Source organism: Leucopleurus acutus (assembly GCF_964270905.1).
Source record: "Leucopleurus acutus genome assembly, chromosome: 20".
Lineage (NCBI taxonomy): Eukaryota > Metazoa > Chordata > Mammalia > Artiodactyla > Delphinidae > Leucopleurus > Leucopleurus acutus.
In genome coordinates, this window is record NC_139162.1 from 33,066,209 (window position 1) to 33,083,804 (window position 17,596).

General features: G+C 48.9%; 1 protein-coding gene across 1 annotated transcript; it reads left to right on the top strand.

The window, feature by feature from the left end:
• The first annotated feature begins 670 nt into the window (after window positions 1-670).
• SALL1 (spalt like transcription factor 1) lies at window positions 671-17,590 on the top strand. Its single transcript, XM_082863427.1, has 4 exons — window positions 671-721; window positions 2,341-2,433; window positions 11,513-14,949; window positions 16,093-17,590. Exons 2-4 carry the CDS (start codon window positions 2,358-2,360, stop codon window positions 16,531-16,533), a joined length of 3,954 nt encoding a protein of 1,317 aa, XP_082719553.1. The 5' UTR covers window positions 671-721; window positions 2,341-2,357; the 3' UTR covers window positions 16,534-17,590.
• The last annotated feature ends 6 nt before the right edge of the window (window positions 17,591-17,596 follow it).

The following is a 17,596-nucleotide window of genomic DNA, read 5'->3' on the forward strand; positions in this document are numbered from 1 at the left end:
GCACCCCAGGAGCAGGCAGATCCATCTTTGCCGAGGGATCTCTTTAAATATTCAGTGAGAAATAATGGCATTTGAAGCACCACCTATGGAAACATTATTATCTTCATTCTTCAACATCAGCCCCACTGATAGCTTCGTTTGTCTTTTTATCAAAATCTACTGTAACCAACAGGACCTGGGGAGAAAGAGCGAGGAGCAGAGGGTGTGCGTGTGTGTGCGCGTGTGTTAGGAGCCGAGCGAGGGCAGAAGAGAGGAAAAATAAGCGGGAGAAAAGGTGAAGAAAGGGCGAACAAGGAGAAAGAAAGGAGAAGTTATACCAAGAAAAAGTCTCCAGGAGGAAAACAGAAACATTCACCCGCACACAAAAGATTTAGGTTTTTTAAAAAGAGGGGGGCGCAAAGAAGCTAGAGAGAGTCATGGGGGAGCGCAGTAGGGTCCGGAGTACCCGAAACTCTACCCGAAGATTGGTGCCCACTTCGCGCGAACCGACTGTGTTCCTCTCCAGACTCCAGGGCGCTCCCGAATTGGGGCGTCCTTATGAGCCCTCTCCTTTCCCGATCGCGAGATAGGGCAGGGATTGTGTATCTGCACCCCCCCTCCTCCCCATTACTCAACCGAAGTTTAGTTTGTCCCTCGGGCGCAGGACTTCGGGAACCTTGGAGCGAGGAGACCCTGAGGCGCGAGGGGGAAGAGCTAGGCTGAGACGAGGACTGAACCTCAGGTTCGCGGGCGCCCGAGCCCAGCGGAGGGAGTGCGGGCCCCGGGATCCCCATTCCGGGCTCTGGGGCTCGGGTGGGGAGGCTGCATCGCAGCCTGGGGAGATGGAGCTGGTGCGAAAAGTTTGGGCGCCGCTGTCGGCAAGTGCCTGAGAGGTGGAGGCGAGCTTCTGCCGGGCCAGGCAGCTGCGGACAAGGACCCCCCCCCCCTCACTCCCGGCTCAGCTCGGTCACCTCGCCAGGAGCCTGGGGTACGGCCCCCTCCCCCAGGTCGGGGAGCCCAGGGGTCCCGGGGACTGGCCTTGCCCGGAGCCCGGCGGGGCAGCCAGGGGAGGGTTGCAGCGTGCTGGGTAAGCGGCGGCCCCTCCCCTCCCCCCGGCTGGAGCTGAACTCGGATCCCAGGCCGGTCCCCGCTCGCCGCCCGCCCCGGGATCTGCGGCGCCACGGCCGCCGCCGCCTCCCCGCGGAGTGACGCACCCTGCAGCCAACCCGGGCTGCCGAGGGGGAGGTCCGGGAGGGGTCCTGGGCGGAGCCGGGCCGCCCCCTTATCCCACGGGCTCGGGGCCGCTTCTCCCGAAAACTTCAGCCCTAATTGTCCTGGGAATGTCCGAGGTAGAGAAAGGGAGCGAGGGAGCAAGCGAGAGGCTGGAGGATCGGGGCCCTTTGAGGAGGATCGGGGTGGCGGGAGAGCTGCCCCTCCCCCCCAAAGCCCCAAACCCGTCATGTTCCCAAACCTTTCCTTGGTCCTCTTCTCCGCGCCCCGCGAGCCCGGGATCCAGGGGATGGAGAACTCGGGGCGAAGGAGCGCCGAGCCAGGCGGCGAGCGGGAGGGAGGCCTGGCCGCGGGCGGGAGGCGGACCGGCGTGGGGCTGGCTCTTCCCCACTCGCTTATTTTTTTTTTAATGGGTGTGGGGGTGGGCTGCTTTCTGGTAGCTCTTAAAGAAACGAAGAAACACTCAAGAAACGGGACTTCCTACCCCCAAATCCCGCCACGGGACTCCCTCCCCCCGCGGGCCGGCGCGCCTAGCGCCGGAGTTGGGAAGTTCGCCGCGCGCCTGCAGCCCGGGTCCCCAGGCCCCGCCGCCCGGCCCCACCCCCCACCCGGGGAGGCTTAATTCCGGGGAGGGCATGCTAATTTGGGTCGGCCCAGCCAGGGACGGGGGGGCCGAGGGAGGGAGGGGGACTCAGGCCGGGGCGCCTGGTGCGCAGAGGCGAGGAGGCAGGCCCCCGGCGGCCCGGCCGCGGAGTCCCTGGCGGTCGCGAAGAGGGTTAACCCAGTGTCGGGCGGCGCGGCGCGCAGAGCCAGCCCCGCGGCCGGCTTATTGGGCCAGCGCGCGGAGAGACAGGGGTCTGCAGCAAATCACGAACTAATTGATTAAGGCGAGCGGGTTTGAATAGCGCTGGCCCGGTGCCAATCGCCTTTCAAAGAGCCCCTCTATGATTAATCGCAATGCATTATTGATAATCATAATTATAGCAGGACACATGCGCGCTGCGCCCGGGGCCGGGGAGCCGGGGAGGGGGCGGGCGGGCCGGCGGGCGGGGGGAGCCGCCGCCGCCGCCGCCGCTCGATTTCCGTAATTTTGAGAAGATTTTTTTTTAGTAATTTTTTATTCTGCCCCAGCTGATGTTTGAGCCAGCATGTCGCGGAGGAAGCAAGCGAAGCCTCAACATTTCCAATCCGACCCCGAAGTGGCCTCGCTCCCCCGGCGAGATGGTGAGTGCTCCGGACCGCGCTGCGGACACACACACGCGCACACACGCACTCGCACTCACACTCACGCGCACTCGCACCCACGCACACGCGGCTGACCCCTGCGCCCACCGCCCGGCCGCGGCACCGCCGCTGCGTTCCGAATCGCCTTTTCGACTCCGCGATTTTTTTTTTCTTTTTAATTTTCAATTTGCCTTTGCTGGGCTTCCCCCCTTGCAACGGGGAAAGCAAACACTTCTCCCGGCAGGATCTTTCCGGAGTTGTTGGGTCCTCCTGTGGGGAGGAGAGAGGGCACGCCGGCCTTGCTTCTCCGTCCCGGCTTTTCCGGGGAGCGGAGCCCGGAACCCGCCAAGCTGCGGCAGGGGCCCGGGTCCCGGCGGGGCGCGGGTGCGGGCAGAGGCCGTCGGCCCCTGCCTGCGCTGGGCTCCACGCGCTTCCCGGCCCGCGCCCGGGGCCCCGGCCTGGCCTCCGCCGCCCTGGCCCTGCTGCCTGAGGGAAGGAAGTTTACTTTGTGCTCTGGGCTCAACTCGGAACGTGGGGGGAGCTCCCTGCGCCGCGCTCCCCCTCCCCCCAACGCTCGCACTCCTCCTGGGCCCGCACCGCGGAATGGGGTGCCTTTGGGAGTTCGGAGCTGCAAGAAGATGGGGACCTGTGTTGGGGCGCCCGTGCCTGACACACCGGGGTGGAGGCCGGAGTGGAGAGTGCTCTTTGCAGCTGGGTGCTCCCCAGACTGAGTGCCGGCAGGCGGGGGAAAGTGTCGGTGTCCGGCTACCCAAGTTTATCCCAGCATCTCTTCTCCCAACACATGCATCCCCCGCGCCCCCAAGAAATCTTTAAACTCGGTTGGCTCCCGCTGAGGATCGTGGTACCTTGTACTTCCAGGAGTCGTAAGGGTCGTTTTTTCAGACCTGGGGTGCTATCTAGCCATGAGAGAATCCCCCTAAAACAGAGGCATTGGCTTCTTACGATGGAGACGACAGCTGAGGGGTCCCGAAAGGAACGAACAAGTCCAGAACAAAGTTTGTGTTAGGGAGCTAAGGCCGAGAGTGGGAGAGATCCGGGCAGGGAGTCGGGGGTACAGAGGGAGGACACCTCGAATCCTTCCTTATTCCTAAAGGTGTTTCACTTTAGGGGCCTCCGAGCTCCCAGGCCCAGGGCCAGAGGCGATGGAGCGGCGCTCGGGCTCGGTTCCCCGGGCACAATGCTCGCCCCTCGGCTGCGGAAGGACGAGGGGCAACCCCCAAGCGGTCTCCGCGACTCGGGATGCTCCAGTCCCGGATGTCATTTTGGGGTGTGGAGGAGGGAACTGGACCCCGATAGGGCTCCGAAGCGTGCCCTTTGGTCGGCACCTCTGTCCCCTAAACTCTGCGGCCGCCCGGGCCCCAGGGTCCCGGGGTCCTTCCTGAGAGGCCTGCTTCTCAGCAGAGCTGGGGCGCAGGGACCCGCGCAGAACCCAGGCAGAGAAGCGAAGGGACTCCCACCCTCTAAACCCCGACTGTCCTGAAAGGGGACTCCTGGCGTGGGGGGTCCCTTAAGAAATTGGGGAGAACAGAGACCGATTAAGGAACTTGTTTACAATATTTGCTCCCTCCACCCCAGTACTTTCTGGAGCTTCAAGCCTTACCCAGAGCCTCTGCGATTTCTCAGTCCGCTGAGAAGAACCCCTGATCCCCGCTTTCCACCCCAGGCGAGACCGGGTAGTCGAGGTACAGTGAGGTGAAATTACCCAAGGCCGCTGCCTCGGTATTTTTCTGGGTTTTCTCAGCTGGTCTCTTCTGCATCTCACTCCCACACCCATCTTTCCTAAAGTTTCTGGTGAGACCTTCCTCACAGTAATACTGTTAAAGTTAACAGTTTGTAGAGGACCAAACCTCATGGGAGGAGAGGCAAGAGTTTTTTAAGTCTTTTTTTTTTTTTTTAATAAATGTGTACTGATTTTCTATATTTTCAAAAAAGAAAAAATAAAGGCTCGAGCTTCCCAGAGAATTGATGCTTGCTAGATCTTTGCCTTTTTCCTGTCGCTTTCTGAATCCAGAGTTTTTAATAGTTAAGGCTTCTCATAAAGCGATAGCATAAATGGAGTTCACTACCTCTGACCATTATTATTTATTAGGACTTTTTTTTTGTAGTTTATTTGAGCTTTGAGGTAAGTTAGTTAAGTCACTGAATCAAGTTTCCTTTCTTTCTTTTTTCTCTTTCTTTTCCTTTTTTCCTTCCTTCCTTCCTTTCTTTTTTCTTTCTTTTTTATCCCCCAAAGCTGGTTCATTGTCCTAAGAGGCAGTAAACTGTTAGGGGCACCGTAGGAAACACTCCCCTCCCAGCCCCCTTTCTCACCTCTCCCTACCCCCCTCCTTTTCTCCAGTTGTAATGGTTTTAGATTATGACTGTTTTTACATGGTTGAACAATAAGTTTAGGAGAAGCTGCCTAGAGGGTAGATTTTGTAATAGGGTTACAGGATTTAGTATGTTGTAATAATATTAGTACACAACTAATCCTCCTCCATGTCTGATTTACAGGAGGGCCTTACACACTCCAGTTCTTTTTATTTGGGAATAGTTGTGAGATACAGAGAACTGAGAAATCAGGACTTGTCTCCAAGTTACCTTTAAAAAGTCACCACCTTTCATGCAGTATATTCAGCAACCCATTCTTCTATCCACCCAGAAAATACACTTCAAAGAGTTGTCTGTCGGGTTCTGTTTTTTGGTTTGCGGGTTTGTTTGTTTGTTTGTCTTAATATACACAAAATTGTTAAATTTTTAGAAGAGAAACCTTTCCTTAAACAATGTGGTTACTTTTTTTTCTATCTTGAGATGGGCTTACAATATGGCAAATGAAATGTTGAACACACCAAATGAAATCTAGTCGGCGGTACCCTTAGCAGATGCTGGCATCTGCAATTTCGTGAGCTCAGCCCAGAGTGGGACCTAGAAAAGTTTGTAGACCCCAGTTACCAGAGCCCTGAAGGAGCGACTCCCAAGGCTGGAAGCAGCCAGGCTTGCTGTGCTGCATGTCACGCCTGTGTGTGTTTAAGTGTGTGCGCGCATACAAAGAAAATCCCAGCCAGGCTCAGCAGCCCGGAGGATAACTTCATAGGAACAAGTTCAAGAAAACAAGATTATCTGGTCAGTCTTATGATGTTCATATTTTAATTCTACTTTTGGTGCACCTATAAAACCCTAAAATAAACGGGGGATTTTTCTGTTTCCTATGAAACCAAGATTTTAGCACCTTACTTGTCTCTTAAATGATATTCAACAAGTCTCGAATTACTTGTAGACAGATGACTGCCATTGGGAAAATTATTTACCGAGATAAATAATTCTGAGGAACGGGCACATTAGAATCTAATGATTTTATATGTGGGTTCTTTACTAGAGATTTGGATTTCAGGCTGTGTGTGTGTGTGTGTGTGTGTGTGTGTGTGTGTGTGTGTGTGTTGGGTTTTTCTTCTTTGGGTAGTGTTTTTAAGATTCCTGGAACTACATGGATGGCCCACTCAGACTCCATTCATCTATTAAGAAAGGATTTCGGTGCCCAGCTTTTTCAAGGAAAAGATCATATTGGAAGAAAGATAAAAGCATCATGAACTGGAGATAACACCCTGCCTCTCATATAAAGTATCATAAAAATTCCTCTTATTTATATTAATAATGAAATTCTATTATTTACCAAAGTAATTTACTCATTGTGAGCATCTTAATGGCAACACATTGATTTCTGGGCCCAAAGGTTAGAGAGAACTGTAATTAATTGCTTTTTTTGAAAAACGGACACCTGCACGATAAAGCAGTTGGAAAGTACTCATGTTTAATCAGGCCTATTTTTAAGTTTGTGGCATAATGGAAGATTCTGGTTGAGAAAATGCAAACTGTTTGGGGGGGGGTTTGCTGCAGGCTGTACACTTCCAAAAATGTGACAAACACACAAACAAGCGAAGGGTGGATGGACACGAGAAAGCATGTGTTAAAGTGGATTTGTGATACCGAATGTTTTGTGATTTATTTTACATCCAGGTTCACCTATGGTTTATAGGCACGAGTGCCAATTTATAGGTTATTCTTTGGGGACTTTATTTCATTTCTTTCTACTTGCGCAGGTAGCAAGGTGTCTTGACCCACAGTCCTTTAGAAAGCAGAAACCCAAATTTTTAATGCAGAGATCTTACCGAAAAGCTGGGGGAGACTTAGACCAGCAGTTCAGTTTTTTTTGAAATTGGGAAAAGCCAAGCTCAGTGGAGTAACCAGAACTAATTCCTTCTGTAGACTTAATTCGGTTTTTCTAAGGTACCGCCTGATACAGCTAGCCCAGTCTTCCCAAATATTCTTTGATTACCAAAACGGCAGTCATTGAGCAGTTGAACGAAGGAGATGGTAAATTATCCCAAGAACCAGCACCCCTCCCCCTCCAAAAGAAAAAAAGTCGGTGTGCCAGGCTTTAGAAAACCTAGATGTGTCGAGCTGTTTTAACCTTTGCTAGCCTCCTCCCATGCAGAGGTGACAAGGTCCAGATCATAATATGTCCTTCAGAATCTTCCCAGTGACCCCCAAATTGAGTCTCGCTAGTCACTTAGCAGGAAGTTCGAAGTTTATTTTAGTTTCACCTTATCAGCTTGGCTTCTTTTCCTAACCTTATTCCCCTGTCACCCTCAGATGCCAGACCCCCAAAGGGGAAGATTGACAGGTAGTTCCCATAGCTCAGTTTTACCCTCAAACAACAGGGATTTAGTTTCTTGTGCCTTTGCCAATGTTTATGTAGTCAAAGTTTAGATCTCGCCTTAAGCAGTCTCTTTTACGCGTCACTGGAAGAGGAAAGCCACAAAGAAGTTTTTGAACAAACCCTTGCAACTGGAACCCCATCTAGTGTTCAGTTTGATTCATCCAAGGGGAAGACATTTTCCCCTTTCATTTATTGTGTACATTAGGTGGGCTGGTATCACGATTTTCAAAGGACTGTCTTGTCCGTGTTGTTATTTTTTCAGAGATTTTCCCTTGTATTCTTCCCCTCAAGAATACGCTAATCCCAGTCAGAACAGTGAGGGGACTTGAAGGGGGCCAGTAAAATGTGTCATGTGGTTGCATATCCCATAGAGGAAACTTAAGACATTACAGAAAATATGCAGAGCATATGTGGCGGTGTTGAAAATTGCTTTGGAATCTTAAGCTGGTTATTCGGATGCAGGTTTTTCCCAGGTCTGTGAAAGAAAAAGAAAACGAGAAAAGACCAATCAATCAAAAATGTTTGTGATAGCCTTTCGAAATTGGTCTACAAAAAGGAGCAGCCAGTTAAAATGATAGGTTCCAAAATCACAATCTTGTCAGGCTTTATTAAAAATGTTAATGTGAGCTGAAGGTAATGGGAAGTCAAGTGAAGGGTCTTTCCGGGGAGCTCCAAAAAGGAAAACTCAACATGGTACAGTAGGGCTGTTGTGTTGTTTTGTTTTGTTTTGTTTTCCTGGCTGGCTAAACCTTTCAGTGTGGGGCATAGCTGTATTTTTGTTTTCTCAGCAGACGGATACACTGGAACACTTCAATTTTCTGTCTCCTATTCTGCAATGTTTAGTTCAGATGATGAAAACTGACACATTTGAAATGGGCATCAAGAACCTAAACGGTACAATGAGAACTAAAACATCTGGGATTTTCATATACATTGGCTGGAGCTATAAGATCACCTCCTCTCCTGACCCAGAGCGGGGAAAAGAAACCCAGAAAATTCCAAATATCTTTTCGTGTGTACATACTTAGAAAACCACTACTTCTTAAATTTTTCTATATGACCACGATTACAAAATTAATTTTTATGCAAAATCCATAGGAGAGGAACTGGAATATTGTTTTCACCATAGTACAGGGAACAAGGCAACTGTATTTACTATAAGGGGGTCACCAGTTGCAATCCTGTGTAACAGATTGTTGAGAGAGATGCAAGATAGCAAATGGTCAGAAAAATGAATTAGAACATGTTTGTGTGTGTGTGTGTGTGTGTGTGTGTGTGTGTGTGTGTGTGTATCTTATCACAACTTAAAATATTTCCTTTGGTAGTTAAAGATTCAAGCTAGTCCTCATGTTTCATCTTTTTTTTTTTTTTATAAAGCTGTTTCGTTGGAATTCTGTTCAGAAGGCAGATAGATTTAAAGTTAAGAACGATGATAGTGTAGCGACACCTGCTTTTGAAATAAATCAAAATAGATATCAGGATTTTTTGTTTTTGGTGTTCATAAACATCAGGAAATTAAATTAGTTGACTCTACAGTGAGATCAAATGTCAGCTTATTAAAATGTGAAAATCTAAGCTAAAATATAGGCAGCTTTTTTTAAACACAGTCTCTTAGAAGAAGGCAGGCACTTAGTTTTAAATGTCTATATTTTCCATCCAGTTAGCACAACCCTAAATGTAAAAATGTTCAGGTCGAAAAACTTGAAAATTCTCAAGTGAGTCTTGAAACCGCACAAATGCAGGATTGGAGCACAGGAAAGTAATAATCAGCTAAACCCTGTAAAGTAACCTTTTTTATTTTCTCTCTATATTATGAGAATATCAGATGTTTGCAAGTTATAAAGAATTAAAAATGCCCTTTAATCGTGAGCACAGATGTGCTAAATATTTGAAACAACTGCATTGTAATGTGTACAATTGACGAAGTCAGTTTTCTGATTTCCCTTGCTAGTTATTTAGTTCTGAATCTGTCATTATTTGTCTAAGCCCAGCTGACCAAGCAAAACTGTGTTTTAAAGTGGCTTTATGTTTTGATAAATGTGAGCTGGTTGAAAAGTATTTTCCACTGAATGCAGAGCTTAATAGAACATGCTGACATAATAGTTTTAATGCATTTTGTTGAAAATGTGTGAACAAACAGAATAGCTTTTGTTCCTTCATAATTGGCTGTAAAAGTAGATGGAAACATAACCATTACATATGGAAATGTGCAAAGAGAAAGAAATAACATTTCGGTTGAATATATTAGGAATTGCATTTCCTAGTTTAAAATAAGCATCTGAAATGGATGCATCATTTAAAATTGGTTGTCAAAATAAGAAACTTTAAACAGAATTTTTGTCACATTATTTTCATCCCAAGTTAAGCAACATAACTTTAGCGTATTTTGTTTACATTATTTTAAAGCAGGGAGAGAGACAGAAAGGGCTTAAAACAGCACCTTGAATGTGCAGAGGAATCCTGTGCCAATTAGGATGATTAAACATTAAATTAAAACTGAATCATTATTGGTATTTTCTGCTCCAACCAAGATTTGTTTTGTATTGTTAATGCATTTTGCACTATACCCTTGCGGAGATTAAAAGATGGGTATTAGGAAAGCTAGCTTGTTAAGTATAACTTAGCTACTCAAATAACCCTCCCAGTGACTAAAGTGCGCATACATTTGGCATACTTTACCAGGGCTTCTAATCAACTGTGGTATCACTCAAGGCAAACAGAGTTAAGGAATTTTCAGAAGTTAGTATTTGGGTATTAATTATATTTTCTGGAATGCAAAACTACTCAAGCTTTTCTTTTCTTTTTCCTTTTTTTTTTTTTTTTTTGATGTTTACTACAAAGAGGCAAATGGCAGGCTCTTTTGAGTCAACTCTAAGTTTACTGAAAAAGCAGCATTTTGATTTTGCGTTTATTCATATTTGCAATTAGTTTTTTTTTTTCCCCCTGCAAGTTTTCTGGGAGATTCAATTTGGAAGTCATGGAAACTAACTATTATCTGATTCAGTTCTGCAGAAAAGCACACAGGGAGGTAATCCTTGAATTAAACAGTTTTTTTTTTTTTTTTTTCACAGCCTTCGGAGATGACCACACACCATTTGTACAACAGAAGTTGGTGTTCCCCATGCTGGGCAAACAATGGGACGCCATCCTGTCTTTGAATAGGATGTTAGCTTGGAGTTGGAGATTTTTATGTTTAAAATGGATCTTAGTGAGAAGAAATCTGAGCAACCAGTGGAAACAAACATGAAATAAAGGGATTTTATAATGAAAGGTTCAGGACAATCTGTTAAACAATTGATAACAGTTAAGAGCAAACTGTTTTTAAAGGCATTCAGACAAGGAGAATTGCAAAGCATTTCCAAACTGGAAACCAAGAATTATTCTTCACTTCCCCTTAGCTGCACATCTTTCTTTAAGTTGATGTTTAATCAGAAATGTAAATCCTGTGCCAGTCTTTATACGTAGAGCACTTTTGTTGAAATATTTAGAGGCATAATGTTGCCATTTGGAACATAGTGGCATATATTCCTTGATTAGCGGGATGGTAGCCACAGTTGCATTCTTTAATTTTAAAAATAAACATGCCACAGGGTGATATATAGGTGCCAGGCAGGCCTTGTAACGGATTATGATCATTGTGTTTCTCTCGTGTGTGTGTGTGTGTGTGTGTGTGTGTGTGTGTGTATGTGTGTGTGTGTGGCGCACGTTGCTTTCTCTTGTGTTCCACTGAGTCTTGAGCGGTCTGGAGGATTTCTTACTGATGTGGCTAAAGTGTGCTTGTCACAGATCAGACGTAGCTCAGGTTCTAGGTAGGGGCTGGAGGTGATTTTCAAGTTGTCCGTCTTCAGCTTGGTGATATGCATTTTTTTCCCCCTTGTCAACCACTGATTGGAACCTGAATGACTACAAATTAGTTTAGTGACAGAACAAACTGTCACAGATATCTCTGAATCAGTTGAAAATGAATGAGGTTGACAGAAACTCAAGAGCCTAATAAGTCCTCAGGATGGTGGCTGGACCGTCTCTGGATGAGTAGACAATAACGTGTATAAAATATTGGAAATCGATATTTTGCTATGGAATTTCATTATGCACCAATGTCTGCAGTTCGCAGTATTTTATATCTTGATGGATGACCTGAAGGTCCTGGCTCTCGGAGATACCAGCTTGATAGGAAGTCCTCCAACAGCCTAAAAATTTAATCATGATTGTTCTTAGAGAATATTGATTGTTTTTCAGGGGCCACAGTTTTGAGTTTCGCAGGGAGAAAAGAGTTGATCGACCCCTTTCTCTTTTTTTGAAGTCATGGATGTCTGGGTGTCCTGGCTCACTCGCTAACCCTGCTCCTTTTGACGTTTGCAGGAGACACAGAGAAGGGTCAACCCAACCGCACCACTAAGAGCAAGGATGCCCACGTCTGCGGCCGGTGCTGCGCCGAGTTCTTTGAATTGTCAGATCTTCTGCTCCACAAGAAGAACTGTACTAAAAACCAACTAGTTTTAATTGTAAATGAAAGTCCAGCGTCCCCGCCTGAAACCTTCTCCCCCAGCCCCACTCCGGATCATCCCGAGGAACAGATGAACGACACGGCTAACAAGACAGAGCAAGGAGACTGCAGTGACCTGGCGGAACCCCACGGACCGGACAGGGAAGAGTCCATGGAGGTGGAGGCCCCAGCGGCCAGCAAAGGCGCCAGCGGCCCCCTGAGCAGCGGTGGCGACAGCAGTGCCCCCCCAAGCTGCAGCAGCGGCAGCTCCTGCCCAGGTACCTCAGCGATCACAACCTCTCTACCTCAACTCGGGGACCTGACAACACTGGGCAACTTCTCTGTGATCAACAGCAATGTCATCATCGAGAACCTCCAGAGCACCAAGGTGGCGGTGGCCCAGTTCTCCCAGGAAGCGAGGTGCAGTGGGGCCTCCGGAGGCAAGCTGGCCGTCCCGGCCCTGATGGACCAGCTCTTAGCTCTGCAGCAGCAGCAGATCCACCAGCTGCAACTGATCGAACAGATTCGTCACCAAATATTGCTGTTGGCTTCTCAGAACACAGACTTGCCAACATCTTCTAGTCCTTCTCCAGGTACTGTACGAACATCTGCCAACCCCTTGTCCACACTCAGCTCCCATTTATCTCAGCAGCTGGCGGCAGCAGCTGGGTTAGCACAGAGCCTCGCTAGCCAATCTGCCAGCATCAGCGGTGTGAAACAGCTCCCCCCCATCCAGCTACCTCAGAGCAGTTCTGGCAACACCATCGGTCCACCCCACAGCGGCTCTTCCCCCAGCGTTCACATATTGGCGGCGGCAGTTCCCACCCCCTCCTCGGAAAAAGTGGCTTCGAGCGCGGGTGCCTCCCATGCCCATGCCGGCAACCCCGCAGTCTCGGCATCTTCCTCACCAGCTTTTGCAATAAGCAGTCTATTGAGTCCTGCATCTAATCCACTTCTACCTCAGCCGGCCCCTGCTAACTCGGTTTTCCCCAGCCCTTTGCCCAACATCGGAACGACGGCAGAGGATTTAAACTCCTTGTCTGCCTTGGCCCAGCAAAGAAAAAGCAAGCCACCAAATGTCACTGCCTTCGAAGCAAAAAGCGCTTCGGACGAGGCCTTCTTCAAACACAAGTGCAGGTTCTGTGCGAAGGTCTTCGGAAGCGACAGTGCCTTGCAGATCCACCTCCGTTCCCACACCGGAGAGAGGCCGTTCAAGTGCAACATCTGCGGGAACAGGTTCTCCACCAAGGGGAACCTCAAAGTCCACTTCCAGCGCCACAAAGAGAAATACCCTCACATCCAGATGAACCCCTATCCCGTGCCTGAGCATTTGGACAACATCCCGACCAGTACCGGCATCCCCTACGGCATGTCCATTCCTCCAGAAAAGCCGGTCACCAGCTGGCTAGACACCAAACCGGTCCTGCCCACTCTGACCACTTCAGTCGGCCTGCCGTTGCCCCCGACCCTCCCAAGCCTCACCCCCTTCATCAAGACCGAAGAGCCAGCCCCCATCCCCATCAGCCATTCTGCCGCCAGCCCCCCGGGCTCCGTCAAAAGTGACTCCGGGGCTCCCGAGCCGGCCTCGAGAAACCCGGGTGGGCTCCCAGAGGAAGCGGAAGGTTCCACTGGGCCCCCCTCCAGTGGCAAAAGCGAAGAGAGCGGCGTGGTCCCCAGCTCAGCCCCAACCGTGAGCACTGGCGTGCTGAGCTCCCTAGCGTCCGACGTTGGCCCCGGCAGTGCCTCGACTTTCACCAACCCTCTGTTGCCGCTCATGTCCGAGCAGTTCAAGTCGAAGTTTCCTTTTGGGGGACTCTTGGACTCAGCCCAGGCCTCAGAGACATCCAAGCTTCAGCAGCTGGTCGAAAACATTGACAAGAAGGCCACTGACCCCAATGAGTGTGTCATCTGCCACCGGGTCCTCAGTTGTCAGAGCGCCTTGAAGATGCACTACCGCACCCACACCGGGGAGAGGCCCTTTAAGTGTAAGATCTGTGGCCGGGCCTTCACCACGAAAGGGAACCTGAAAACCCATTACAGCGTCCACCGTGCTATGCCCCCGCTCAGAGTCCAGCATTCCTGCCCCATCTGCCAGAAGAAGTTCACGAACGCCGTTGTCCTACAGCAGCACATCCGAATGCACATGGGGGGCCAGATTCCCAACACCCCGGTCCCTGACAGCTACCCCGAGTCCATGGAGTCTGACACGGGCTCCTTTGACGAGAAAAATTTTGATGACCTAGACAACTTCTCCGATGAAAACATGGAAGACTGTCCTGAGGGCAGCATCCCGGACACGCCCAAGTCCGCGGATGCGTCCCAAGACAGCCTGTCTTCCTCGCCTTTGCCTCTAGAGATGTCGAGCATCGCTGCTTTGGAAAATCAGATGAAGATGATCAATGCGGGCCTGGCAGAGCAGCTGCAGGCCAGCCTGAAGTCAGTGGAGAACGGCTCAGTCGAGGGGGACGTCCTGACCAACGATTCGTCCTCGGTGGGTGGTGACATGGAGAGCCAGAGTGCTGGCAGCCCGGCCATCTCAGAGTCTACCTCCTCCATGCAGGCTCTGTCCCCATCCAACAGCACCCAGGAGTTCCACAAGTCACCCAGCGCCGAGGAGAAGCCACAGAGAGCAGGGGCAGGCGACTTTGCCAATGGCTTGTCTCCCACCCCAGCGAACGGCGGGGCTTTGGATTTGACATCTAGTCACACAGAGAAAATCATCAAAGAAGATTCTCTGGGGATCCTCTTCCCTTTCAGAGACCGGGGTAAATTTAAAAACACTGCTTGCGACATTTGTGGCAAAACCTTTGCTTGTCAGAGTGCCTTGGACATTCACTACAGAAGTCATACCAAAGAGAGACCATTTATTTGCACAGTCTGCAATCGTGGCTTTTCCACCAAGGGTAATTTGAAGCAACACATGTTGACACATCAGATGCGAGATCTACCATCACAGCTCTTTGAGCCCAGTTCCAACCTTGGCCCCAATCAGAACTCGGCGGTGATTCCCGCCAACTCGTTGGCGTCTCTCATCAAGACAGAGGTCAACGGCTTCGTGCATGTGACGACTCAGGACAGTAAGGACACCCCCACCAGTCACGTCCCTTCTGGGCCTCTGTCATCGTCCGCCACGTCCCCAGTTCTGCTCCCAGCTCTGCCCAGGAGGACCCCCAAACAGCACTACTGCAACACATGTGGCAAGACCTTCTCCTCGTCGAGCGCCCTGCAGATTCACGAGAGAACTCACACTGGAGAGAAACCCTTTGCTTGCACTATTTGTGGAAGAGCTTTTACAACAAAAGGCAATCTTAAGGTACCTCCCTCCACCTGTACCTCACCCAGACCCACCCTAGCCACCCTCTCTCTCTCCTGGCCGTTGACTCTTTGTAAGGTACGTTCCCAGAGTCTTCAGTCCAGATAGTCAGGGAGAGAGTTCTCGAAAGGGAACCTGTTGCACGTGACCGATCTGGAGAAATGTGGGTGCCCGTGCAGGTCGGGATCACGGCAGGGACTAGGGCAGGCCGCAGCTTTGCTGAATGTCACGGTGCATTGAATAATTTGGTACCTAAGTGAAGCGGCGGCCCAGTCCTGTTGACTCGCTAAGTGCACCAAATGAATTGCTTTACCTACCAAGTCAGACAGCCCAGCGTTGCCGTGGGGTATTGATTAAAGACCTCCGTGCGGCCTGTGTGCTGCCCGTATCACTTAATAATTACAGTTCTCCTCAGCGTTGGCATCTATCTTTTCATAACTCTGCAGTCCAGCGTGTTTTGTCTTTCTAAAAACAGTAACGTCACCACTCTGCTAATGGGTATTATGATAATTGATCATACAACATTTCCTACTGATATGTGTTGGAAAGAAAGCAAATATGCTTAAGTTCTAGAGCAACAGTTGAACACTCTTACTGTGTACATTTTTCTGTTGACAGAGTATTTCTCTAGAGATTGCGGCCAGTAAAGTGAAATGAATAATTACTTTCTGGCTTTTTCTCTCCACGCACAGGCCCTCCAATGGGCAATCAGTGAGGGGCACTTTCTTCCCATCTGAAAAGGACATTTATAGGGTAAAAGGTGTCAGATGCAATACTTACCATGGCAATGAGAGTGGACGTAACAATTCTCCCCCTGAAAGGAGCTATCTGTGACTGACTGGCTTGCTTGAGGCCATTATAAGCTAAATACAGGTAATAAAAAAGGAGTAAGTAAGGCATCCTTGCCCGGGCAGAGGAAAGGCGGCCCAGGGCTACAGAGAGCAGACACCTTATTACCAGCGGACTGGAGTGGACAGCTCTTGTTACCCTTCCCACTGTCGGGCAGGTAATAAGAATAGACATTGCGGCCACTTGCCCTGTCGAGTGTTGGGATATGAGTTGAGACAGATTCAACTATTCAGCTTCTCCCTTCTTCTCTCTCCCGTTTTTTTCTCCCTCCTCTCCTCTCTTCCCGCATCCCAGGTACACATGGGCACTCACATGTGGAACAGCGCCCCTGCCCGCCGGGGTCGCCGGCTCTCCGTGGACGGCCCCATGACATTCCTAGGAGGCAATCCCGTCAAGTTCCCAGAAATGTTCCAGAAGGATTTGGCGGCCAGGTCAGGAAGTGGGGATCCTTCCAGTTTCTGGAATCAGTATGCAGCAGCGCTCTCCAATGGGCTGGCGATGAAGGCCAACGAGATCTCGGTCATTCAGAACGGCGGCATCCCTCCAATTCCTGGAAGCCTGGGCAGCGGGAGCAGCTCACCTATTAGTGGGCTGACGGGAAACCTGGAGAAACTCCAGAACTCAGAGCCCAGTGCGCCCCTGGCTGGCCTGGAGAAGATGGCAAGCAGCGAGAATGGAACCAACTTCCGTTTCACCCGCTTCGTGGAAGACAGCAAAGAGATCGTCACAAGTTAAATCCACTCTGGCTGGAGAAAGAGCATCCCCGTTCAGAATGAGACCCATGGTTGCCTCCTACTCCTTGCCCTGTGCCCCCCACCTTCTGGTCCCCCCAGATCTCTGAACTACAACATTCTGAAGACATTCTTTTGTACCTTGTTCAACTTCTAGAGTTCTAAGAAAGCTTATTTATTAGTGATATAATCTGGCTTTGCAAACAGGATGCAAGCGTTAACTTTGGTCTTCTGTATTTTTGGACTAAATACTAATTGACTAGAGTCCTGTAAACTTGCTGTAACATTTATGGCAATTGCAAGTTGCCCTGCTAGGCGGTCTTAATCTGGCATTAACTTATTTTCTATATCCAGTTTAATATGAATCTGGTGTTGATGAAATGCCTCAGTGATGCATTAGATCTCTAATAAAATCTGTATATAAATGTACACTTTGATCCTGCTGGAAAATTTTATCAGCAAACACATTGTCTAATCTTTCGAAACAAATTTAAGGAAAGGACTGAAAGTACAGACTGAACTGTGTGGTTCTTTGAAAGGTTTGGGTTTTTTTTGATTTTTGTTCTAAAATTCAATCTGCTTTTTTTTTTTTTTTGTAGATTTAACCCTTTCCGTTTTGAACTGCTATTTGTATCGTGCTTTTTACTTGAGTCGTCCTCAATGTTAATAAGTTTCTGTACAGTGATAAGCACGCAGAATTCTCTAGAGAAAATACAAGTGTTGTTTTGGTAGTTGAAACTAAGACGTAACATTTTGCCTTGTAGGTATATTCACAATAGAAAATGTGTGCTGGAATTTCACAATGCTGCTAAGTATAGCATCTTGAACAACCTTCAGTGGAGAAAATGTAGATGCTCTTGTATATACAATAACAAATATCACTTTCATTAAAATGTACATATGTTCCTTACAAGAGCAAATGCTTCTTCTTGATCAAGAGAGCAGGTATAGTGTTTGTTTATTTTGTATTAGGTTATGGAAGAAAAAACTTGGACTGTTACATGCACTTTCTTGGAAAGTTGAAAGGAAAGGGGGGGGTCCAATTTCTTTAACATTTAATACTTACT

Bases quoted from the DNA above. Each gene is read 5' to 3' on its own strand.
- SALL1 (XM_082863427.1), top strand. From the start codon at position 2,358: ATGTCGCGGAGGAAGCAAGCGAAGCCTCAACATTTCCAATCCGACCCC. The intron at 2,434-11,512 runs GTGAGTGCTCCG...TGACGTTTGCAG, and splicing joins CTCGCTCCCCCGGCGAGATG to GAGACACAGAGAAGGGTCAA. The intron at 14,950-16,092 runs GTACCTCCCTCC...CCCGCATCCCAG, and splicing joins CAACAAAAGGCAATCTTAAG to GTACACATGGGCACTCACAT.